The sequence below is a fragment of the Abramis brama genome (assembly GCF_963993115.1).
Source record: "Abramis brama genome assembly, chromosome: 2".
NCBI lineage: Eukaryota > Metazoa > Chordata > Actinopteri > Cypriniformes > Leuciscidae > Abramis > Abramis brama.
This window is the reverse complement of record NC_139964.1, coordinates 59,441,804-59,468,788: the sequence shown is the minus strand read 5'-3', so window position 1 is coordinate 59,468,788 and position 26,985 is coordinate 59,441,804. Positions and strand designations below refer to the sequence as shown.

The window sequence follows — 26,985 nt, the reverse complement described above, 5'->3', positions numbered from 1 at the left end:
ATAAATACAATACTCTTTTTTTCTTGGTTTGGCAGTAACAAAAGCCACTTTATCACAAGAAAATTAAGTTGCGATAACAAGAAACAAAAGAGAAAAAAGAATGCATGGCCTCTAAAAAAAATTTTTTTTTTTAAATCTCTAAATCTTTTTTGCTAAAACTGCAGATATGCACCAATGTTCGAAGTTTGGGGTCAGTAAGATTTTCTTTTAAAGAAATTAACACTTTCATTTAGCAAGGATACAAAATGATGATAAAAAACGAAAGGACATTTATAATGCTACAAAAGATTTCTATTTCAAATAAATGATCAGTTTCTACAAAAATATTAAGCAACACGACTGTGTTCAACGTTGATAATAAAAATAAAGGTTTCTTGAACAACAAATTAGCATATTGAATGATTTCTGAAGGATCATGTGAGACTGAAGACTGGATTAATGGCTGCTGAAAATTCTGAATCTTCAGAACTCTTAAAAGGCAGAAAGAACAAAACCATACCTTTTACCATATCCTTACATTTACAACACACTTTGACGAAGACATACCGTTTGATAAGAACACTGTGTGTGATCACCATGGGGAATTGTTCTGAATTGGCATGAACGCAGTATAGTCCACATAACTGTCCTTTAATTTGGCTGTAGCTCACTCGCAAATACTTACATTTCCATGCATACTTGAATGTAGGCGAGTTGTTTTTGATCTACACAATCAGCTCCTCTTTGTAAACAGACAAAGATTAATAATTAAGCAAACAACACAGCGTACATCAGAAACGCATGCTAAAAGTAATAAATAACCATTGTTTGCAGACTGATTTAAATGAACTGATTTCATTATTTACTAACACAAACACTGAAGAATATAGAGAATTGTAATTTTAACTATAAAACCAATCCTACCGTGCTGTTTACAGTAAGCAGTGCAGTCAAAAACTTACTAGTTTACTAATGTTGACCTAAACACAAAGGCAATAAGCTTGACCCAATACTGCAGTGGGTGGAACTAGTTAACATTCACATTAACAAATATGTATTGTCAAGATAACATTTTGTCTAATGGGTTATCCCTCGTCATAACTTCCTTGTGTTAAGTTGTTGAGAGAAATCGGCTTGTCACAGAGACATTGGAGTGCTGGTTAATTTATGCAGTCCCTGCTATTCTTACCGAGTGAGATGAATAAATGACAAGGGTGGGCAGGGTAGTGTAGTGTAGTAGAAGCAGACGGGCAGCGAACTGAAACTCTTGTTCTCGCACAAGCTGCCAAGAATAAGCCTGATGTTACCGTATAGCCAGAAAGTCATCTCTCTTTTTTCCTGGCTGGAATAAGCTCTTTGTCTCTCTTTCTCTCTAACTCTCAGCTTCCTGTAACATCCTTCCCCTGCTTCCTCCTTCCTGCTTAGTCCAATTTACAGCTCATATTAATGTTTAATGAGGCTATGACTGAGCAAAACAGCACATATATAATTTTTAACAGTGTATGACATCACAAGTAGGATAAGTGCGCACAGGAAGCTTGTACTAGATTGTACAATATGTCGATTGCCAGAAAAGTCAGTAATGTTGCCATTGCAAGCCAGTGTCAGAATCTATTGTTTCCTTAACATCCTGTCTACTAAAATATATATATATATATATCATTTGTAAATGTAAAAAACACAACCAAAGGGAAAAAAATTATAGGCTACGTGTTGGTTAAGTGATACAGTTTTCATTTAACGCACAAGGGGACCCATGTTCAAATTCTGATCTAATAATTAAATATTACAGTTATAAAATAAGTTGAAATACCAAAATGACTAAAATTAAAACTGATTAAAGCTAAATAGAAATATAAAAAAATAAAAAAATAAAAATGACAACAGCACATAACAAAATTAGAATAACAAACTAAAATGACAAAAAAATTAAATATAAAAATAAAAGCAAAATAAATTTTAATAAATACTATGATAGTATATAAATAATACTAAAATAACATACTGTATATTACAAAATACACTTCATACACATGCCCCAAGAAGTTCCCATAATCTCTCTATTATACTATGAATATAAGGACCAAAAAGAAAAGCAAGACATTTTTGCTTAACTTATTGTGGATTCCTGTAACGAAATAAGTCATCAAAGCGGAGAAGCATTGATTGTCTTTACACACAAGGTCTAGAACAGCAGAATAGAGCAGCAGAGTGCAAGAGAGAAAGAATAAACCTATCTCTCTCTCCTCCTTTGCTCTATCAGAACAAAAGAAGCCATTGCTGCTCAGTTGGCCGGGAGCGATCCAACCTGCCGACCAGGAATTGATTTGCGTTGTATTATTCAGCAACAATTTGTTCTCAGTCAGATACTTTTACTGTCTTTTCTTTATCTATCCCTCATACTTTCTGCCCCCCTCACTCTGTATGTGTGTTTGGCTTGGATCAGTACGAGAAAGAGAGAAAATAATGTTTTGAGAGAGGGAGCGGAGGGAGCGTATACTCTAATCCCAGGGTGCCGTAAGTGAGCGTGCAGTGAGAACAGAGTGAGCAATTCCTCCGGCAGGGTACAGAGCTAAAAATACAGGGAGATATCCAATGTTCATCCAGTATCCAGCGTGAAGAACAAGCGGGAGATCAGCGGTCGTTTACACCACAACTGCATACTAAAAACGGAAACGTTTTTCCTTTGCGTTTTTGAAAAGTTCCGCGTACAGACGACAATGTTGTCAAAACAATCCCCATTCACACGGATCTGCCAAAACTACAAAAAAAATTACATATTATGCATGCCAGGCCAGTAGTTGGCGATGAAACTTTTTTAAAGAACCACTAACGTTACGTGACTACGCACATACACATTCTTCTACAGTGCCAGACTGAACATTCAATTCACAGATGCACAGATGACATATTTTGTAGGTCAAAACATGGAAACAAGTTAGCATTTTAGCACTTCCGGTTCCGTTGTCCCGAAGTCAATGGGTTTTTTGAATGGGTTTTTGGTGCATGAAATGAGGTCTGTGGCGAACACAAGCTCAAGATATTTTCACGGTTTATTCTATGACATAAAATTTGTTTACTTGTCTTGAAAAAGGTGGTTACTAACAAGTGGCTAAATGGGACTATAGAGGTTGACGGGGACATTAAACGGCATCAGCCGAACAGGTAACCTCATCTACTCACTAGTCCGTTATCACAGCCTCCTTGTGTTGGTAATCGTGCTCTTGAAAACTAGTATTAACTCAAACTTTTAGGCAAAAATGTTCTAAAAACAAAGAGTTTTTGGAAGCTTAGTGATGGTGATGTTGAAGTCATGCGACTGTGGTGTAGTTCGTATATAGACGACGTTTAGCTTTAGACTTCTGATGATTGTATGTATGGTTTGAAATTGATAAAAATTGTGTTAGTTTGTGAAGATTATCATGATGAACAAAATGTATAAGAATTATAATCTTTTGTTAGTCATTGACCTGCAATCCAAAATCCATTGGAAATATCCTATTGGGTTTTTGTTGAGAGAACCAGTATGATGCTAACTTCCGGGTGGGCCTACAAAATTACGTCATCCCTGCACCAATCTATATGCATGCGCATGACGTCACCATTTCCACAAATTCACTTTTTTGTAGTTTACATGGAGACGATAACAGTATCGTTTTCAAAAATGTGCATTTTCAAGCCCCCAAAACGCTGTTGTCATGTAAATGAACTGCCAAAATCTTTAGTTGAAAACTGTCGTGACTCGTGTAAACGTCCCCTACTATAGTTCACCCATAAAATTCATCCACTTACTCTCATGTTGTCCAAAACCATTTGACTTTCTGTCTTCCATAGAACATAAAAGTAAATGTTTAACACAATTCCCAAGCTGCTCTTTTCTCTAAAAGTCTTCTGATCCTTGCACAAAGCTATCACAAGGAAACAGAAGACTTGGAATGTAGTGCACGAGGTGTACAGATTACTTTTATGGTGATTTTTTGTTGTTGTTGTATTTTTTGGAGCCTGACTCACTTTCAATGAATAAAGGAGAGCAGCTTCTGCTAAATTTCTCTTTTTTGTTTTCAATGAAAGAAAAGAAAAGTCAGGTTTGAAATGACACAAGGGTGGGTAAATGCTTCATGTGTCTTAAAATGACTGAAATGTCTTTATTTTAATAAAACTGAAGAGATCTATCCTGAGGTACTAACTGAAGTATGTTCATTTACTGAGATATTCAGCCAAAAAAGCAACAACAACAACTAAAAATGTATTTACACATTAGTTTGGAGACCAATTCTCATTATTAACCAGTTACTTATTAGCTTGCATATTACTAGCATATTGGCTGTTTATTAGTACTTATAAAGCACATGTTAATGCCTTATTCTGCATGACCATATATTCTACATCCCTTAATCCTAATACCTAAATTTAACAACTACCTTACTAACTATTAATAAGCAGTAAATTAGTAGATTATTGAGGCACACACTGTAGATAAACTATAACAGATAAACATGTTAGTAGTAGTCTGAACGCACTTCACGTTGACTAAAAATTATGCTAGAGTAGCAATATGTAAAATTTGTTTGGCTGAAATATCGAGAGGCTCACTGCCGAAGAACTTTTCTACAACTGGTTTACTTTATCACTTGAAAATACAAGAATACTGAATAGCAAACTGAGTTCAATTACCCAATTAGCTAAGTCTAATTACTGAAACTTTAGATTTGGTTTCTGTTTCAGAAAAAAAAAAAATTATCCTAGATTAATATTTACAAAATGTACACACTTCAGCTTGATGAGGTCACTAAAGCTTTAAAGTAAGCATGAAACAGAAATTGCGATCATCTTTTTCTTCTTTGTTGTGATGCATATCCAAGTGTATGGAGCCCCAGACATGAAATGTAAAAAAAAGAAAAAGAAATCGTTGCCATGAATTAAGAATTTCTTCCAATGATTTATTAATTTGTTCCCGCATTTTAGTTAAGTCGTGGCATTGATTTAACGACAGGAGGGAACAAATTAATAAATCATTGGAAGGAATTACTACAACTTGGCCATGATTGACATAAAACGTGGTAACAGATCAACTTATCAACCACTTTTAAGTCCCCTTCAATAACACTCTGGCCAAATCCTAGATCCCACCTCTGTACAGTTATCCCACATCAGCAGTTGTGTCTATCGAAGCGCATGAATACAGCACAGATTTCAAGCAGTAGTTCAGATGAGAGGCGAGGTAATGAGATTGAAGCACAGCAGTTATTGAGCAAAGTGCTGCTCAGAGTATATGGGGTATGTAATCCTTATCGATTCAAAAAGCGAATGAACGGAGGGGTGGGATGAGGGAACGGAGGGAATAGGGGAGGGGGGTTAAATCAACTGCAGTAAATCAACTTTCCTCCCTCTTCCAAAATTACAGAAAAAAAGAGACGATGGAAGGACAGGAGGTGATGAGAAAAAAATGATGAGATGGGAACGACATCAGAAGAAGGATAGAAAGGGCCTCTAGAATCTGATTGCTTAGAAATGTAACCACCTCTCCACAAAATAAAATAAAAACACATAATTCAGGGTATCATTCATGTTCATACATGGGATAAGTTACACACCAAAGTTATTAACTAAAACTAATTGAAATAAAGCTGATATCAAAGAAAAGATGAAAACTTGAACAAAAACGCAATATAAAATGGCATCTATTTTCAATTCTTTTTGGCTGAATATAGTATCCGCAGCCAAAATTTCAGGGCATCACTAATTTCAACATTGAAAAAAATGACATGCTTTGGCTTTAACTCACACTGCGCCTCTAGAATGCTCGATTATGTTTGGTCATTGACTGTATTCTGAGATCAAATTTTTGTTATAGATTTGTATTTTCACGTCTGCTTCGTGTCAGTGTCCTGATCACCCTGTCTTGGTTTATTTTGTAATAATGATTTTTGTACTGTACAAAGTGTACATGTTCCGGTACTTTGTGTTTTGGGGCTCTGTAATATGTCAAAATAAACATGCATAAATAAAATATAAATATTAGATGAAAAACTGAAATAAAAAGAAATGAAAGCTAAATAGAAATATTAAAAAATTACCAAATGTTTTTTTTACCAAAACTTAAACTAAAATTAAAATGTATTAAATTAAAATAAACTAAAAACTTAAAATATAAAAATAAAAGCTGGGTAACACTTTACCATACGGGTTCATGCTTAACTAATGCACAGATAATCATGTGTTAATGTATGACTCATGAAGAACTAAACCATTAATTAATGATTACTGCGTCAGCAACTAATAAAGATTCTATATGGTTAATATATTAAGTAATATATGAATTGTTATTAATTAAATGTGTCATAATGTATTAATTTCTTAACATATTTTATTAACTAAAAGTGTAAATTAATGCGTTAATTACCACAATTGGTCAAAGCAATGTATATATAAATACTAATACAAAATATCAATAAATACTATAATAGTAACATAACACTGATACTTAATGTTTGAAGCTTGTTCCAGTCCCTACAGGTATCAGTAATACCAATTGCATCTACAAGATGAAAATCCAGAAACCAAGTAGATGTCTTGCCAACGTTTGTGTACTAGGCTGTACAACCCTTTATCAGCAACATAAACAACAAAAAAGACCAGAATGTTCAGAGAGACCAGAATCATCCCATTAAAGGATAGCTCTAAGCAACAGCACAGAGGCTCTTCCTGAGACCTGTGACTCGTGAGCATATAATGAAATCCATAAGCAGCATTATCTGTAACTATAAAAACCTTGAGTGATGCTTCAAGCAAGCCTGTCTGGCTGTATTTTATTCTCTGCACTCTATTCACCATTTCAGCCCAGTGTTACGCCGTCATCTTCTCTGACTCATTTCATTGTCATATTAACAATTTATATCAGACAAATTACTGTGTGAAATCTCAAGTAAAGCTAGAAATCTCAAGCTAAAGTTTTCTCATTTTTTAATCTCATCCTAAAACTTTAATCACTAGCACTACAAATATTATGGCACACTAAATGTGCTCATAATAATCCTGATCACTCTTTCAACTGTATAGCATGTCTTGGCTCAAAGCGCCACATCTGTCTTGACCACCTTCCCCTTGTGTGTGTATGCGTACAGCAGTGTGATCTGTATTCACAGCAGCTTTCCTTGAGGTGCACAAAACAATTAGAGCTAATTGCTAGCAGTCTCGTAGTGCCAGGGCTAACATCACCTCTGACTGACAGGAAGAGAAACCAACCGCTTTGACACAGACTCTCAAATCCTCCGTTTGGAACAAGTGTCAGTTCTGCAACAAGACAGTTTGGGTTTCAAAATGAAAAAGATCACTGTAATCTCCCTAGAGAGCCCATGACGGTTTTTAAAATTGATTTACACAGTCTTGAGTAAACATAACTTGAGGTGGTTTCCAATGTAACATTATGGTGTTTTTCACACAATTGTGACTGAAAAGCATTATAGCCTTTAAAAAAATGTATTAGACCTTGCATGTTTCCTTTTATTTATGACTTTAGTATCCCATATGCTGTTTTTTGTTTACTGCAGAAATCATCCATGCTGCAACGTATACTGTTCAAAAGTTTGGGGTCAGTAAGATTTTTTAATGATTTTAAAACAAGAAAAGAATCTTATGCTCACCAAGGTTGCATTTGTTTCATCAAAAATACATTATATATAGTTTTGTTTTTTTACTGTATGTTTTATATATACAACGTATATCATCTAACATATTAGAAGATGTTTTAGCTTTATTTCATTTTATTACAATTTTAAGTAACCACTTTCTATTTTTAATACATTTTAAAACATAATATTCTTGTGATGGCAAAGATTAATTTTCAGCATCATTATTCCAGTCTTCAGTGTCACATGATCCTTCAGAAATCATTCTAATTGGCTGATTTCGTGTTTAAGAAACATTTCTTCTTATCAATATTGAAAACAGTTGTGCTGATATTTTTTATGGAAAATTCTTTGATGAATAAAATGTTGAAAAGAACAGTGTTTATTTAAAATAGATTGTTTTTGTGCATTTTTTTTTTTGTTTAACAAACATAAAAGTCTTTATTGGTACTTTTGTCAATGTGTCCTTGCTGAATAAAAGCATTAATTTTCTTTCAAAAAAAACTTTTGAACTCACTTGTATGTTAGTGCTTTAAGTTTGATAATGTCAAGTAAACAGTAATAAAAACGTAAGGAATTATATACAACAAACCAGTCTTTATCACAAAATAAACCCAGTATCCAAACCATTGCCCTGAAAGGGTTTATTCTGACTGAAAATTATCCCACTTATTACATGCAGTATGACCAAAATAAACCCTCAGTTGGACATTGATATTGTTTTTGATTTAAATATTTGCTTTGTGATGGAAGCCAACAGCAGCAAAATAGTCAAAATGTTGAAAGAAATTCAATTCAAATGCAAGTCTACATTCAAATATGTTCAGAAAATGCTGCAAACATTCTACCTACTGTAGCACATCACTCCCTTGTTTTTTCTTCTTCTTCCAAAACCTAGTGATCTGCCAACAAAGGAAGCATTTTAAGGCATCATTGGAGCGCTTCCAGTACGAAAGCTGCTCCAAAAGGTAGGCTTCAAAACTTAATTATGCTGCCTTCTTTTGGCCAAAATCTAAGACAGCATCATGGATCTTCTGTGGAGAATGCAATCCCATAATGCACTGCGACAAGCTCAGTGGAAAAAAATAAATCCAAGATGGCAGATGAGGAGAAATGAAGATTAAATGTATATTACATTCAGTACTAAGAAGTGTCAATAAAAATGGTTCAGTGTAATTCAGATTTAACCCAATATTTGTGTGTGATGTATTTTTATGTTTATTAGAGTACTGTGTCATTTGAAATTTGAAGTCAAGTCTCAATTTATTTGTTGCATTGATTGCTATTGCCTAGAGAGTTTCAAATTACTTCCAAGACTATTGCTGACTTCGAAGGCAGCTGCCTATAGCTACAGTGTGGCAGCTCACAAGGTTTTGGAACAAAGCTCCTGTCTTTCATCTGTCTAGTGCTTCTTTCTCATTGTCTCTATCTCCTGTCTTTCTAATCTCGTCAAGTCTCTGGTCTTCAGCACACATCGTATCCCCCTGTGGATCACAAAGTTCAGAAAGAAAGATAGAAAGGCACTTTCCCTACAAGACATTCTAAAGAAGAGAATATTCCAAGGGTCTGCAGAATAATAATAATAAATTGTGTGTACAGAATAAACACAAAAAAGTGGGTGGACTTTTGCCATACAATGAAATTCATACAAAAGATAGATTTTTCTCTAGCTGGTAAAATTTTGGGTTGGTGAAGCAATTGGCTTATGTCATGCACCTAAGGGAATGACAAGAATGACAATAAAGGCATGACAGTTCAAATTTGATGTGTTTATGCTGCATTGTTATGGCAAAAAAAAAATTAAGTTTAAATCAAGTGCAAAAAATGTCATGGTGTAAATGGGTGCATCTCCAGAAACCTGTTAAGAATATGTCCAACATTTCACCCCAAAATTATATTTTGCTTAAATAATATGAAGCCTATTTTTATAAAAATTAAATAAAAATATAGAGACAATGTTTTCTTCTGAAACTGCATTACAATTACATTATAATGAATTAAATAAAAAATAATAAACAGAAATATAAATGTAAAAAACATTTTTTTAATAAAGTATATATTCTACATTGTAGCATTTTTGTACTGCTTTTAATTTATGTTGATTTAAATGTATATATATTATAAGAATAACCAAAGTGAATACTAAAAAATTAAAAAACGTATGCAGATGCATTATGGTATTGGCAATTACACACATTTTCCTCTTTAAAATGTGACATAAAAAGATAAAAGGCTTCATTATTTTCTGCAAAACTATAAAATTCCTTTGGATTTGGGGGTGAAATTTCAAGATAATGATTAATGGACTTGTTTTCTTGAGATTTGCACATAATCTTCAAGTGAGGTTTCTGTGCTGCCTATGCTGAAGCAGAAGTAATGTAGCCTATGTCCATTACAGGAGGGAAATCTCAGATACAATTGCAAAAAACAGCCAAACTCACAGTAATAGACACTTTCTCCAAAAGCATCATTCAATAAAGTGAAGGAGAAATCTCCCATCGTACGTTCAACATCAGCCTGGGTAGAAATGACCAGCAACAGGTTTACTCAAGAAGCTAATGGAAGTTTCCTCACCTCTTTCTGGTGATATTTAATGGCCAGCTTGAGTTTGGCCAAGTCTCTGCACTCTCGTGGGTCCAGCTCCTCGCTTTGGTCATCACGGTGATTGAGGATGGTCTCCAGCTCACGGGAGCTACGTGCCTGGTCCAGCAGGTCTTTAGCAAAGAGCTTACACTGTTGAGAAAGCTCCTCGTACTCTTGTCGAAACTCGTTCTCCACTTTACTGAGCTCCTTCAGTTCCCAGCCCAATCTAAAGGCGGTTAGGATGGGATCCTCGCTGGAGAGGGCGATGAGAGAGGGGCTGGCGAGCGCTTTATAGATGTTGAGACGGGACCGAGAGTGACGCAAGCTGTCCACTTCAGAGCTGGACACACACTCCACACAGTCACAGCGGATCTGGTGCGGCCGAGGGATGGTGACTTTGCGTTGGACCAGGAGTTTGATGATCTCATAGTTGTTTGTGTGGGCGGCGAGCATGATGGGAGTGATGTCAGGTGTGAACTCGGAAAACTGGGCGTCCATCAATAATGATGGAACCTGAGAAAGAGGGGACAAGAACGAAAGTGTGAAAAACACAAGATTCATGGAGCGTTTCACCTGCACAAGTTGCTGCGAGTCTATCATTATGGCAGTCCACCAACCTGCACTGCATGTAAACACAAACTAAAGCAGCAGAATACAGATGACTGGACAAGAGTGCAGCCAGCTCTCTGATATCCCAGTTGATTGCTGTACCAGCCATACGATTAAATTAAGAACAATTGGAGACTTTAACAAGTCAGTGAAAAATGCCCTACAAAATCTGAAATAACGGCAGCTGCGGTTGCCAGACCTTTACCATATTTCAGTATAAAATAACCTCTAATAAAAACTGATACCTTTATAATATACTGGCAACCACTTGAAAAACACAGTTGATAAAAAGAAAGCCACATGATGGATCAAAGTTCAGCTTGAGGTAAATACTAAAATAGAAGGTACAGAATGTCATAAATACATTAATACAAATCATATCATATTAACAGACATGACAAAATAACAACATAGCCCTATAATTTACTTAAATGAGATAAAACTCTACATTTTACAGTATTTTACTGTAAAATTACATGACTGTCCCATTATATCTATTACAGTTTTTCACCGTCTAGTAAGGGAACTTACTGTACCTTTAACCAATGAACAGGTCTTTAACGTAGCACTTTTACAGTATTTTACCATTAAAATTATGATCTCACGTGTGTGTTTCCTCTGAGTAGGAATTAGGCAGGATTGGTTGTATTTTTGCATGCTGTCTGTCAGTTCAATAAACCTCTCCCTAAAAGAGTGCTGTACAAATTCATCTTCACATTACAAATGCAATGAATGTGTGAGTCCAAGCGCTCACTGAAGCGTATTGCTTCTGTTTCCGTGAGAGCAATTTTACATCAATCTCTATTAGATGCGTCCTTATGAAAACGTCGACAGTTTGAAAAAGAGTGCAACTAAAATATTCGCAAATGCGACAAAAATAAAAATGTGTGACAATAATTTAAAATCTAGTCTCCATTGACAAAAGACCAGAAATGTGTGGCCATTTAAGAGATTTCATTCGAAATCATCTATCCACAGGTAGCAACAATCACAGTGTGACTCTTATGAACTGGTTCTTTGTAGTGAGTCAATTAAAAAGATACAAAAAAGAGCTTCAAACTCTCTCCTTGGCTGCGTTCCACTCCAAAATTGTTAAGCCCTTTACTGGCTAACTTCCCTCCCTCTCGTGGACTCGAAAGTGCATCATTACTTACATTGCACGAGTGCCCACTACTGGCGGAACTAGTAAATAAGGTTTAAATGGAACGCACTAAGCCCTTGATCACTTGGAATTCACTATGGAGCTGATTTATTATTTAAACCCTTTTTTTACTTATGAATGTGTTTTATATACAATTCTATATGCGTATAGGCTAAGTTGTTGGAGAAAATATATAAAATCCTATAGATAGCTGTTGGAGAAAAATTTAATTACACAAACAGAAAAAAATATCAATAGTATAAACTTTGACTGTGAACATAAGGTAGATGTGATTAAATCTCAAGATAATTAATATATTATACACTATTATGGGATTAATTCTCAAAATAATTAATATTTATTATACGCTACAGTTAAGTGCGATCGCTATGACGACAATCAAGTTGAATTGTGGGATAAAGAGCTGCTTGAAGTGTACATCGGAGTAGATTGGCTCCCTCGGTCAAAATTGAGGGGACAAGGGCCTATCCACATAAACTTCCCTCACTCACTTGACAAAGTGGAACTCACTTCGAAATTGTGGCACTTAGTTTGTGAGTGTATGTCTAAAAGCGAAGTTGGACGCACCCAATGAATAGGACTTAACTCAGTCAATAAAACGTTCAGAGCCGTTACTGAGTTCACAATTGACCTATAACCGTGACTCCAATTCAAAATAACTTAGGAAGCAATAAGAATTCCTAAGTTAAGAATAACTTGAGTTACTAATAATAACTTAGGAACTTACTCTTGTGATGTAAACAATTAGGTTCGTAATTAAAATATAAGGCTCGTAAAAAAAAAGAGAGAATTTTCATTTATTTCGGATTTTAGAATTGAATAAAAAACAGAATAAAGAGAGAGGGAGTGGACCAAATACACAATATACGCATGTTAGCAGGAGTAGCTAAGACTGGAGCTTTATATTTTGACGCATGTTTTCAGAGATGAAAGAAGAAATGTTAATTTGACAGAAATGAGAAGTGGTTAAAAACAGAAGGTTCCAGAACGTGACGTCAGACAGTTCAAGGCCCCGCCTCCTCTGGCTTACACTCCTCCCCTCACAAAGAGGGAGGCTACACAAGATACATGACAGAAAGACTGTTTACAGGATGAGTGAACAAAGAAACAAGTGATGATGGAGGAGAACTGCTTATATATCATGCTGTCCTTGCAGCTGTCAGAAAGATGAACCTCAAGCCAGTTAGAGCCTTTCCTATCTTTCATCTCTCCTTCTTTATGTCTTTCACACCATTTGTATCTTTTCTCCCCATCCATCACAACCACAGTCATTCAGAGGTCTTCCCATGAACCTTTTTGTAATTCCTTCCCTTTTTACACTGATTGTTTACCTTTGTATAGGAGTCAAGGGCTTTACTTTTAAGCACAGATGACTACATGTGAATACACAAACACACTTAAAAGCATATCATATGCATGACACCATTAATCCATTTTTAAGTGCCAGTATATGACCAAAATACTCAATCCTATCATAAAGACAGCCATATCTGCCATGAGAACATTACAGAAATATGATTTGTGGTATGGCGGTGCTCCACGCCAGTGATTAAGTGAGGTTTGCAAATGCATTTTATTTTGAGATTTATTTTCAGTCCATTAGTATAACAGTCCTCGCCCAGAACTCCCAAGTGGCTGCAAGGGTTGCTATAGTGATAGCAATGCAAAATAGCCCATGCTCTGCGAATGGCGAGCACATGGTACATGGGCTTGATTCCAATTTAGGCCCCACGGCACTTCCCGCAACAATCTCACTTGATGTATCTGAACCAACGGAGTTCACTTTAGAAAACCAAATAATAAAGCAAAAAGAACAAACCTTGCTACCGGCTTTATTTCCCCTAATGCTTGTTCACTCTAACATCAAAAGTATAGGAAGCCTGTGCTTCTCTTCTGAACAGTATTAGTGATGTAGCACTTCACTTCATAAAACTGTGTATGTCTAATCCAAGAGGGAGCACTAAAGCTACCTGGAGCTGCATAAACATCATCGCTGCTCATTTGTAAGTCAGTGAAGCTGTAGAATTACAAAAGAGCTATAAAATAATTCATGTCTCCTGCATCTTCACTCTAATGGCGCGGTCACTCTAAAGTACTTTGAGCAAATTCAACATATAAAAAACAATAGTAAATTCAAATATATAACATAAAAAATAAATAGATTTATTGACTTCAAAAATGTTAACCAGAAACATTCAGAAATGTTAATATTCAGTCTCTCATCTTATTGGGGTTATCCAGCTAACAAAAATATGTTCTAAGAACATTTTGCTAACGTTCCCATTAAGTTAGGAAAACTTTTTTCTAAATGTTTTCAGAATGTTCAAAACGTTCAAAACATCCAGTTTCTTTTTTATGTTTTCTTGGTTATTGTGAACCTTACAGAACAAAATAAAGGAGACCTATTATGCCCTTTTCACAATATGTAATATAAGTCTCTGGTGTTCCCAGAATGTGTCTGTGAAGTTTCAGCACAAAATACCCCACAAATTTGCCCCTATTTGGGTGTGAACAAAAACACGTGTGTCTCTTTAAGGGTGCTTTCACACTTGGTTCGATTGCCTGTTCCAAACCCGAGTTCGATTCCCCCCCTCCCCCTTTTCGTCAAGGTAAGTGTATATAGAACCTTTTACAGTTGTTAAACACACACACACGCAGGCACGCACCAGATTATACGTCATCAATAGCGGCTCACTTCCGCGATTTGGTACGATTACGTTCATATCAGCAGCGAACCGTACCCGAGTTCACATGAACCGTACCCCAGACCACCTTTTTAAGCGGACTCGAGTACGGTTTGCGGGTGCGCACCCGAGTTCGGAAAACAGCGTTCACATCATCCAAACGAACCGAACTCTGACGTCATTCGAACCCGGGTGCGGACCAAAAGTGCTAGTGTGAAAGCGCCCTAAATGCAAATGAGCCATGGCCCCCTTTCCAAAAGAGGGCGGAGCCTTTACACATTGTACACATCCTCACACATTGGATACTTCTGCAACAACAAAACTGGGGAATGTCACGCAACCCAAATGTCAGAAATTGTCATTAGCGTTGTTCAGCCTTACATGTTCGATCCAGAGTTGGATACTGATGGAGAAACTCAGGAAGAAGTTACAACTTTTAGAATGCAACTGTAAGTTTCTGGATACATTTATTTAGTTGCTGTGGAGTTAAGTTGATTCAACTAATCGACTAGCATGTAGAGTCATGTTAATCTTTTGTGCAAATCCAGTGTTGAACTGACCCCTCATTTGTGAAGCAGTCAGGTGTACCCAAATATATAACACTTTTCCTGAAATTCAACCATGGTGTCCTCAGTGGCTCAGATGCTGGGAGTCTATGGAGACTCTTATGTTTATTGGTACATCCAATATCAGAACATTTGTAATGTTTAACATTGTATTATCTCCAGCTGAGCAGAAAAGGCTGAAATAGAAATGGCGGACTGCTGCGGCTCACTCAGGGTAGTATCTATGCTAATAGGGCAGATCGTCACCAGTCATGGGTGGGGCTGCCTTCCACCTATTCTTACATAAGAGTAGGGGGAAATAGAAACGCTCGTTTAGGATAGACTGTTTATGATTTATGGGGATTATAAAAATAGGAGATAGGTGAATTTTTACCATTATAGGCTGGTTGTTTACACACACTGTGGACACACATCTGAGTTCAAACACCTTATAAAAGTGAATTTTGCATAATAAGTCCCCTTTAAGGGAATGTTTTCTGTGTTTTAGAATTTTTCAAATGTTATGGGAACATTACTTTGGAAAGTTCTCTGAACCATCTGAAAAAAAACCTAACTAGATGTACCGCATGGCAGTACAAAATATGACCGCCGCTCAGGCCTGCACTGGCTTTCCACAAAAAGAAATGACGTGGAGCAATTTGGCTGTATTGCGTGTTTATGTATATACCTAAAAAAAGTAGTAGTATGTGCATGTCTGTCTGTGTGTGTGTGTATGTGTGTGTGTTTGTGTATGTGTGTGTCTGTGTGTGTGTGTGTCTGTGCGTGTATGTATGCGTGCGTACATGTGTGTGCGCGTGTGTGTTTGTGTGTGTGTCTGTGCATGTGGATTTGTATGTGTGTGTGTATGGGTGTGTGTCTGTGCGTGTGGATGTCAGTGTGTGTGCATGCTTGCGTTTGTTTGTATTCCTGCATGTGTGTGTGTGACAGTTAGGGTTGCCAACTTCAGAAAAGGAAAATGCGGGACAATCGTGGTTATTTATAGGAAAATGAGGGACACTCAAAATATTTGTACTGTATCACACAGTGTACGTCATTTCAGTGTCTGCAGTTAAGTTTGTGTTTAAAAGGTTATCAGACATAAACACATTTGTATTGCTTAACCTATTTATGTATTTAATTCTAAAAATAATTTTAATGTCATACATGAAAAAAGTCACATTACAAACAAACCATAGTTCAAAATAACAGCATTTATCTAAAATAGAAAGCTTTTTTAACATTATACACTAGGCTTACAGTTCAAAAGTTTGGGGTTAGTAAGATTATTTTTTGGGAAAAAAAATAAAGAAAGTAATTGCCTACTTTTATTCAGCAAGGATGCATTACATTAATCAAAAGTGACAGTTAAGATAATGTTACAAAAGCTTTCTATGTACTTTCGAAAAGCTTTAAAACATTAATAATAATCAGAAATGTTTTTTGAGCATATTATTCCCTCAGGTAGATTACATGTTTTCTTGCGTGGCTGGATGTTAGACTCATGAACAATAATCACGTTGTTTGCATTTGCCAAAATTGATTAGCCGAAATCAAAACGTGGACAGTGAAAGGAAATTACCGTTAGCGCGAGACGAGTCCGGCTTGAAGCGGAAGCGACCAGACGGCAGAGGATGTTCGCAAATCAAACAATGATTTGTCTCAAAACAGTGATTAAAAAAAGCTGTGATTGGATGATGACAGGTGTCGGTGATCATTCTCAAGTGTCGTGGTCAGCACTGCTGCTGTTGCTGTTGTATCAGTCAGTGGTTTATCAGCTTGTCAAAAAACGGGACACGGGAGGTCACGCAAGGGACAAATAAATTAGGCCCAAAATGCGGGACGTCCCGCCTAATTCGGGACAGTTGGCAACCTTAGTGACAGTATCATCCTAAACCAGCAACCCTTCGCTCAACACCACCATCTACAGGCCGTTGAGTGTACAGTCACTAAATGTGCACATAAATGAATTTATTTTATACCCCCCCATGGATGAAATTCTACGAAACTTAGCATACCCCCAGAGGATGTCAAGTTAATCATACACATGAAATATGGTGCAGTTCTGAACATCTCAACTGAAGATAGGGGCGATTAAAGCAGAATAATATTGCATTTTCATTTTTTATGGGAGGGGCGCAAATCACAAATGAGTGATTATGGGCTAGGTTGATGTGGGCCCTTAAGAGCAACATACCATACAAATTTCTTCATCCTCGGTGCCACGGTTCAGGTAGTTATTTAGGGAAAACTGCATTTTTTGGGTTTGGGGGGGCCCAGCGCGGGGGGGGAGTGGCCCCCGGGGACCAAACGAAATTTTTCCGTAAAAGTCTAGTGGGGCTACATGCCCACCAAATTTCATGTTCCCCGGTGTTTCGGTGTCCCTGGTATCGTTGATGAAAAAATTCAGTAGATGACGAAAAAAAAAAAAAAAAAACTTTGACAATCCCTATATGACCGCTTTCGCTAGCTACGCTAGCGGTGGTCATAATTAGTAATGTTGTGAAAAACATTAGCCTAACGTACAACTAAAATGTTTCAGAAAAACGTTCTATGAATAATGTGTACATTTTTGTGCTAATGTTTTGATAATGTTATTCAAGACCACATATATTTGAACGAGTGTTCTATCAACGTTACTGGAAGAACGTTTGTCCGTAACTTGAGAGAACCTTGCCAGAGTGTTAGCCAATGTTTGAGAACATTCTCTAGTTAGCTGGGTATGCAGTTTATTTTAATATTATTGTTTAATTTTGTCCTTAAAATTAAACAATAATATTAAAATAAACTGCATACCCAGCTAACTATGTTGTTGTTTACTTGCATATAATAAAGTAACATTTTACTATACATAAATTAATCACTTTTTTTCCAACCTAAATTTTGACTACATTTTGACTACAACTTTTGACTTCCACAAGTGGAAACCGTGTTTAGAATAATATTTACTGTTCACAGTACATTATACACTAGCAAGCAAGCTACAACCAAAATTCGAAAAATACCACATAAAATTAAATGACAAGCTCAGTTTTCTTTGCCTTGTGACATATTGAAGAGTTCATCCCAAATAAGAAAATTATTTTCAGTTCAAAGGGATAGTTTGAAATTATGTATTAGGTTGACATGTTGGGGGGAAAAAAAGGATTTTCCATTAAAAACAATCCTGCTTGCACAATTTACATAATTAAAATAAGCCAATAAAAAACTATTCTTGAACAAGCTACCACAATTTATTTTTTATGGCATGCAGTCTGTTTAAATTTTTTAAACAGAAGTTTAATCAGTCCATTAATCCTCTGCATGAACATTTTTCATTGGCAGTAACACTGCATTACTGAAAAAGGACAGATGATTTCCAGTTTCCAGTATGCTTATCATGGGACTGGCTGGGGCGAGTAAATATTGAAATGAATTCTTAGGGCCTGTTTACACCTGGTCACTTCATTGTGTTTTCTCTGATTGGATAGCTTTAGTTGGTGTTTTAGAGGGTACCCTTGTGGTGAAGAGAGGAGCTTGAGTTGATCACCTTGTCCACCTCAAGAGGTTACTACAGTATGTGAGATAAGACTAGATAAAGTGTAAATAGATCTGATTGTTCAGATCACACAGCAGCTGAGCTCCTGAGGTGATCTACATCTACACGTGAGTGAGAAATTCTAGCTGAAAAGAAGAAACTCAAACAAAAATTCCATGAGTTTACAGATTACTTTAATGTTAACAAACCATTATCTCGAAACTGAATTAAGTTCAGTGAATTTGTAAAGAATTGTAAAGACTTCTCAATAGAATTGCACTATATGAAAAAATATTTAAAAAAAATTATTTAGTGAGTTTCTGCAGATTCTGCATTTCCTGTGCTTGGATCTATTCACCCGGAGATGGGAGTGATTTTATGGGCATAATTGATTCTACCCCTAAAAAGTGCATTCATAACCTCAAGCAATGATAAATTCATAGCTTTTGTGTGCATCTGGCTTCCTTCTGGCACTGTGCTTTACAAATCGAACCTCGGTTCACAGTGAATACCGCTGTCACATGCCCTTTTTCAGAGTATGCTAGCAGAACTCTCTCGAAGTTACATTCCCCTTCATCCTCCACTACGAAATCAAGCATGCCACAAAACATGAACTGTGAGAATACAGGAACGCAAGCATTTCAGGTTAATCTTACCATTGAATGAGGGGAAAGATTAGAGGATAACAAAATGCAATCCAATAAAGATTTGTCGTGCTACGTGAGGTGAAAATCAAATCTGAAAGATAAATCTCTGCCATCTCATCTTTTCTATTAGCTTTGGAACACCCACTCATCCGAACACATGCACATAGAGTACAACCACAAATATGAACAGTTCCCACCTCACTCAATACACACTAACAACGGTTAGGCATTGCATAAGAAGGAGGACACTGACAAAATGCATATGAAAATTCTATATTTATATATATTGTGTCATAACCAGGTGCATTGGTGTGGGAATGAAGAACTGGTTCTTATTCAGTATCAGTTCCGTTTTTTAAAAACGTCCCTCAAGCCCCAACCACCCATTGTCCACAACAATGTTTTAAAGCCCTCCAACTCACAATTTATACCCAATAAAATATTTTAGAGCTTGGCATAACTAGAGGAATGTATATTCATTATTAGAAATATCCAAATAATAAGAAATATCTACACTTTTCATTGTTTTAGCTCATTTTAATGCTTGCTTTGTCTTATTTTAAATAAATTTAAGTCACCTTGAGGTCCCCTTGGAAGTTTGTTGAGGCCCCCTGATTGATAGTCACTGTTCTATAGGGTTGTCCTCACTGATTGTATGCAAGAAACATCCGATTCACAATAGCACATTCAACTCATTTGAATAAGTTATTCTTTTTAATAACTGGGTAAATCTCAAACTCATAATTTATTGGATTAAATTGTTTAAGAAACTTTCTAAGACTTACTCACTGAATTGCACTTAATCTTAATTATTTGTGCGAGTGGCTGATATACTGAATCGTTAAATTCCTTTTTGTCCTAACCTTTTTCTATTTATGTTGCATTGTACTAGATAGCCCTGCTCACACGGAAATCTCATTGGTACATAATTCTGCTCCGCATAACAGCATACAAATCATCTTATGTTTTCTTATTGGCTGTGACACAACGTGGAGGGACCAATTAAGTTTGTTGCATTGCACCGGGTGAGTATTCAGTGTAAACCAGCTGAAAAAATCACCATGGCTGGTCACCATCATATGTTGAGCTGATATACCTATCAGGCTGCTTAACCCTATAAAGCCTACTGTTGTTTGCTATACTGTTATAAAAGTTGATTTACATTACAAGCTATCAGAATTTCATCTTCCTTTTTGGCCATATAAATAACAACATCTGCACCAAATTGCATATTTTGTCCCAGTTTGTGGTGGGGTTTTTTTTTTATTCGAGTGTGAGCTCCACATTCTCACTATATTATACTAAATGGGCAATAAAAGCTTTTGTCTAAATTTTGTCAAAAATTTCTGTGATTAATAACCTGTTCAATAAAACTATTTTGACAATTATTTCATATCTCAGGCTTCACAGGAGGAACCTTTTCACAGTTCCTAGAACTATTGGCTAAAGTACCCGGATGTCGGCGTGTTCGCACCGCAGGAACTAGGAACGATTTTAGTTCTAGGAACTCCATTTGGAGGAACTAATTTAGGTCCTACTTCAGAATAGGGTCTAAACCATACAAATCATATACAGCGGGGGAAATAAGTATTGAACACGTCATCATTTTTCTCAGTATATATTTCCAAAGGTGCTATTGACATGAAATTTTCACCAGATGTTGGTAACAACCCAAGTAAGCCATACATACAAAGAAACAAACAAAAATAAGTTCAGAAATTAAGTTATGTGTAATAATGTGAAATGACACAGGGAAAAAGTATTGAACACATGAAGAAAGGGAGGCGCAAAAAGGCATGGAAAGCCAAGACAACTGCTGAAAACTTACAGTAATTAAAGAGCAATCCAGCCCCCTATCAGTGGAAATTAATAACAGCTGGTTCAGTCCCAAATGATGGCCTACAAAAAGGTCTCATTGCCAAGGTGTCACACAAGACACATCTCATGATGGGTAAAAGCAAAGAGCTGTCTCAAGACCTTCGCAATCTAATTGTTGCAAAACATAATGATGGCATTGGTTATAGGCACCATTCTAAGCTTCTGAATTGTCCAGTGAGCACTTTTGGGGCCATAATACGGAAGTGGAAAGACAATAATTTCACCATAAATTTGCCTCGACCAGTGCTCCTCGCAAGATTTCTGATACAGGAGTGAAAAGAATAATCAGAATATATAGCCTATATATTTACTCCAGAAACTAACTATACAAACATGGAAAACAGTGATAGATGGGTCTCTAAACCTTTATACTGAAGAGAAAATCCAACGCAACTTTGAGGGGACCAAGCCAAACATGATTATGTTTATCTGCCCAGCTAGCAACACTGGACATCAACCACACGGCATAGGCTAATAACCTTTTTTTTATATACTGTCTACTTTCTATAACAGTTCTATCTAATAACATATTAAACAGTACTGTTAGACAGATCGCTAACTAATAAACACAGAGAATGCGAGCATTGTTTGCTCTGGCGTTCTCAGCGCCGCCAAAATAAAGGTCTGTCGCGCCGTCAAAATAAAAGTCACCGTGCTTGCGTCACTCCCTTACCCCTCCTACCAGTTCCTATGGCCACTTGGCCAGTGCGAACGCAAACAGCAAAACCGAGTTTGGGGGAGAGTAGTTCTTAGTGTTTAGAAGTGGACAGTTCCTAGAAAGTTCCTGTAACTACTTGGTCGGAAAGCGGCTAATGCTATAGACTAAAGCTTCTCTTTTCAGCAGTGTAAATGCATCCGAAACACAAACATACCTGTTTTTCTCCACTGGGTTTCCTGTGGGACAGCAGTAACTCCACGGCTCCCACCACTTCTTTGCGGATGGCGTAGAGCAAAGCATCTCCAGTGTTCACTCCGTGACCCAGAAGTAGCTCTATCACCTCAAGGTTCTCATTCTCAATAGCAATTAGCAGCGCGCTGCGGCCTAGTGGATCCACACAGTTCACATCAATGTTGTAATAGACCTCTGCCTCACGCAGTGCATGCTGGACCCCTGCATAGTCGCCTTTTTCCACGGCCAAAAGGAATGAACGCTCCTCTGGTGACAGCTCTACCTCTGCCCGGACGATCTGTAGAGGGATCCGGTCCCGGTACGGAGAGTAGCTGCTCTTTTTGTAGTATAGATGTGACATGGGATTCATGATGGATGCTGCTAGAAGAAAGAAAAGTGAGATAGAGAAGCTATAATCATTTAATTTTCACTAACAAACAGGAAATAGGCACTTGATAAAAAAAAATAAAAAAATTCATTACAAAAGTCAGATTACTTGCTGTCTGTCCGTGGAAATAGTGTACATTTATAAATGATATATCTTATCATTCCACATAAGTAATTTCTATGATCTTGAAATGCATTAAGATATGCTCGTTGAAGTTTAATTTGAGTACTAATTATTTTTTTATACGTTTCCGGGAGTGACTGATGCATCAAGTCATTTTTCTTAATGGCCACAAATTGGTCACAAGCAACAGCTATCTCTGTTATTATGTTCAGTCATACTGGCCACAACTGAAGAGACATTTGCTATGCTTTTTGTGAAATACTAACCACACACATGTATACCTCAGGTGTCTATCAAAAGAAGTAGAGCAAATACATTTGTGTTGAAACATGATGGTGTTATCGCACTCTTTTGTCACCCTTGCTTCAGAGGAAGTCCTTTAGAAAAGGAGTGCAGTGATCATTTAAATCATTATTACATTCCTTATTTGACTGATATTTACATTTGGTGTATCTTTAATGGCACACTCATATTTATACAGATATTTATACAAGTGTCTGATGGAAGAGTGTATGGAAGGATTATGCAGTCAACTCTTAAAGCTACATTGTGTAATTGTTTGCACTAGTGGCACCAAATTGAATTTTAAAAATGGTTGTTCATAGGGAGATTTTGATTCATATATAAATTGAACCTTATAAACCCCTTCACTAAAAATATTCTTTCGGATTAATCCATTCATACAGAGACTAAATTAATGAGTTAACATGGGGCCGGTGGAAACAATAGGTTCCTAACAAAACACACACTAGGGCTGCATCCAAAATCGCATACTTCCCTATTATATAGTAGGTGAAAAACAGTATGTGATAAAAGAAGTATGTCCGAATTCACAGTACTCATAAAGGAATAGGCAAAAAGTACCTGGATGACCTACTTACTACTTCCTACGAGATTCTGAAGTGTACATACATTTTACTATACCATGAGGCCACGGGATTGGATTTGTGAATGGCAGTGAAGAGATGCAATTGATGCTGGTAGGTCACATGATAATGACAACATTGCTAAAGTAGTACGTCTGGATTACATTCATACTACACACACTCATACTATACTTTTTTTAGCGGTCTTGAAGTAATTACTTATTCAAAATAAGTACCTACTGAAGAGAGTATGCGATTGCGGACGGAGCCTGTCCACTAAGGAAGACAAGATAATAAACTGGGAACACAACTTTTCACATCCATACACTCTTAAGTGGCAAAGAACGCAAGTGTAAATGCTCCAAAATCAGACTGCCTATACTCAAATCGATTACTTTTACATTTAGTTGTCAAAACCACTAATTAAACGTACTTGATTGCTATGTGTGGACAAAATTGTGGTTTAGACAGAAGATAATACAGTATTTGTACATATATAAAATGTTAAATGAACATTATTTACAACTATTACGTCTAAGAACAGTATCTGTGGAAATGCTGTCGAGGTGGAAAAAAAAATCTGTAAAATATTTTTGAAGTGGGACTTGCTGGAAGAACCTCTGATTGTGCCTTTCTAGTGTAATTCCTGTGGGTGTAGTTCGCAAAACTTGGCTGTTGGCTCCATGTAAACAGTTTGTTATGAGTAGTTACGTCACATCTTTAGCATGGTATTCCGGATATCTTCACATGGAACTAGATTTACATTTTTAGCTGGCCATTATATTAACTTAAAAATCGGATAGAACTCTCTACATACAGTGTAGGTGAGCAATACTAAACATTAAACATTTATTGCAGTTGAACCACTTGCCTGCTAGGCTGCTATTATGGTAATACACTAATAGAAGCATTTCTCTTTCAATTATACACACTGAAGGTTGAAATTATTGTGTGTGGTAATCAACAGCATTTTTACAGATGCGGCCCATAAACTAAACCCAAATTATCCCTTTAAGGAAACCTTACATAAGTTGCTGTTTGGTCAGGAAACAGGATACATATTTCTTTGTTTTGTTTTTCTCTCAGTTTAGTGTTATTGGTAAGCAAACCAGTGGAATTTTCCAGTTTACCAGCAGTTCATCTCTACTCATTCCAAAGTGTACCGATCAGCAATGAAAGATATCCCTCTAATTTCCGAATAAATGGGAAGACTTGAGTAATTACTGTGATTGACTCGGTGATGATGTTGTGTCTTGCTTTGATCTTCTTCTCTGAAGAAGATGAACAGACACACCAGGTGGCGTCTTCCATATGGTCTCGCTTCAGCTGACACCACATATGCACACACACACACTTATCAGCACATTCAGACTCATTAGCACCCAATTTACACGTTGCGTTGAATTTTATATTATGGGGTCTAACCAGTGTCTAATAGATGCAGATCCTCTAATCCACTAATAACATAATGTCATGTTATTATAATGTCTGTTTTTTTTGTTTTGTTTTTTACAGGGGAACTACAGTAACTATGACTTAATTTAATAGAATTATTTTAGCTTGTCAATTTTTGTCAATTGCATTTGCACTTAAAGTTGGCATGAAATAGAATTATTATGTAAATTATTTATCCATGCATGTTTCTTTTTTTTTTAAATCAAAATATAACATGATGAAATTATAGACTTCTTGACATGCTGGACTTCTCAAATCATTTAGTCCGCTTAAACTCTGCCCCCACCGTCGACCTCAAGCTCACATTCACATCTGCAACCATCCAATCAACCACCAATGAATTGCCCTACTTTTTTCTTTTTTGATAATCACTTTCACTCAGATGTACGTCACAATATGGAAGAAAATATCTACTTCCGTTACATCGTGACTTCAATTTTTTTATAGAAAGAAAGCCTGTGGTACCTAACAATAATTTTACCAAATAACAAATTGCAACTTTAGCACTAAATCCAAGTTCTTTTTCTCAACCTCTCTAAATATCCACACCATGTTAATCCCATGCTGGTGAACACATCAGTGCACTTGCCCCCACTGCAGCTGGTACACCCACACAGCTTTCTGCTCCTTAATGCTAATTTTTAGATACTGGATAGGCGCATGCACAGGCGAACAGGTCCAGGATCAGTGATGTTTTCTAAATGGATTCTGGTTGCTTTAGGAAAAAACACAACCATTGTGTTAGAATGCTGCTGGTTAGTCTGAAAAGCAAAGATTGTAGAGATTGTAAGAACGGAGAAGTGAGTTGTATAGAATTGAGTTGTAAGAATTATTATTTTTTTGTTAAAAAAAATTGTTTTGTTAAATTGTTAATTGTTGTGTGTTAAGTCTTAAATAACTAATAATTGTTGCAAACTGTACAATAGGTTTGATTTTACTCCGAACCATTACACTTTAAAAGCGAACAGTGAAGTTAACTAAATTAAAGTAGTTCATCTCACTAAAATTCTTACTGAAAGTTCATTCAACTTAATAAAAAAAAGTTATGTGAACTTAATAACTGATTATATAAAGATGAACATAAAATGAATAAGTTGCAGCAGTAGTTCCAACCGTGTTTTTGTGTCAGACTGAATAAAGAGCATAATTGTTGAAAATAAGTGTTATTTGGTGTGTTTTTGCACAAGATTAAAATGTGGTGTGTTGGGATTTAAAGGGGTAACTAATTACCTGAGTTATGAATGTCTAAGACATGAATGCGCGCTTTCTGTCAGATGTGGAGTGTCGGACTTTACGCACACTAAATGATTGCGGAAAGATGGCTATGTCACTAGAAAGAAGTCTGTCGTTTTCACCGGAAGACTGAGTTATGTAATTCTGACTAAACATTATAAGGTTCAATAAAATAAAATAAAATATAGCCTAAACATACAAGTGTAAGCGTTCATAATAAAATCTATATAATTCATTTATGTAATAGATTTCATTATTTTGCATTCTTTCTTTAGGCTTCTTTTACTTTCATGTGGTTGCTGTATAATGATTTCTAACAATGGATGACCCATAAACTTTACCCTGCTTCTTACCCTGATGAGAAGATAAAGGGAAGACATGCTTTGAACAGCCTCAGTGACTCCACTACAAAGCACCACTCTGACCGAGCAATTATCTCTGCAGTCTAATCGCAGATGGCTTAATTGTGTAATTAATCTGTGGTTCTCAGTCCTCTAAGGGCTGCGTATCTCTGAGGAATATCATTCGAGTATAAGCTGGGCCAAACATTAGCTGATAAATTAGACGTAAACTAAGTGTGCAGGACATTCCCCAGTGATCTATCTGAAGTGGACTGCGCTTCTCTGGTTGGAATGAGAGCCATACTGGAATGCCTTAACTTAGTAATACTTCCTTCCATATCATCTAACAAAATCATTAATTTATTTACTGCAATACTGAACCACATTATCTGTACCAGAACAGTATGTGAAATATTTTACAAAAGAAAGGTCACTAACCAATTTGTCACAATCCTTTATAC

General features: G+C 36.4%; 1 protein-coding gene across 1 annotated transcript in view; it reads right to left on the bottom strand.

Annotated features, from left to right (window-relative positions):
- The window catches only part of trpc5a (transient receptor potential cation channel, subfamily C, member 5a), a 70,485-nt gene that overhangs the window by 32,336 nt on the left and 11,164 nt on the right, over nucleotides 1-26,985 (bottom strand). The window contains exons 2-3 of the mRNA XM_084090717.1: nucleotides 22,102-22,499; nucleotides 10,182-10,703 (exon numbers count right to left, since the gene is read on the bottom strand). Of these exons, the coding sequence (XP_083946843.1) occupies nucleotides 10,182-10,703; nucleotides 22,102-22,488 (909 nt within the window). The 5' untranslated portion in view covers nucleotides 22,489-22,499. The remainder of the gene's footprint in view (nucleotides 1-10,181; nucleotides 10,704-22,101; nucleotides 22,500-26,985) is intronic.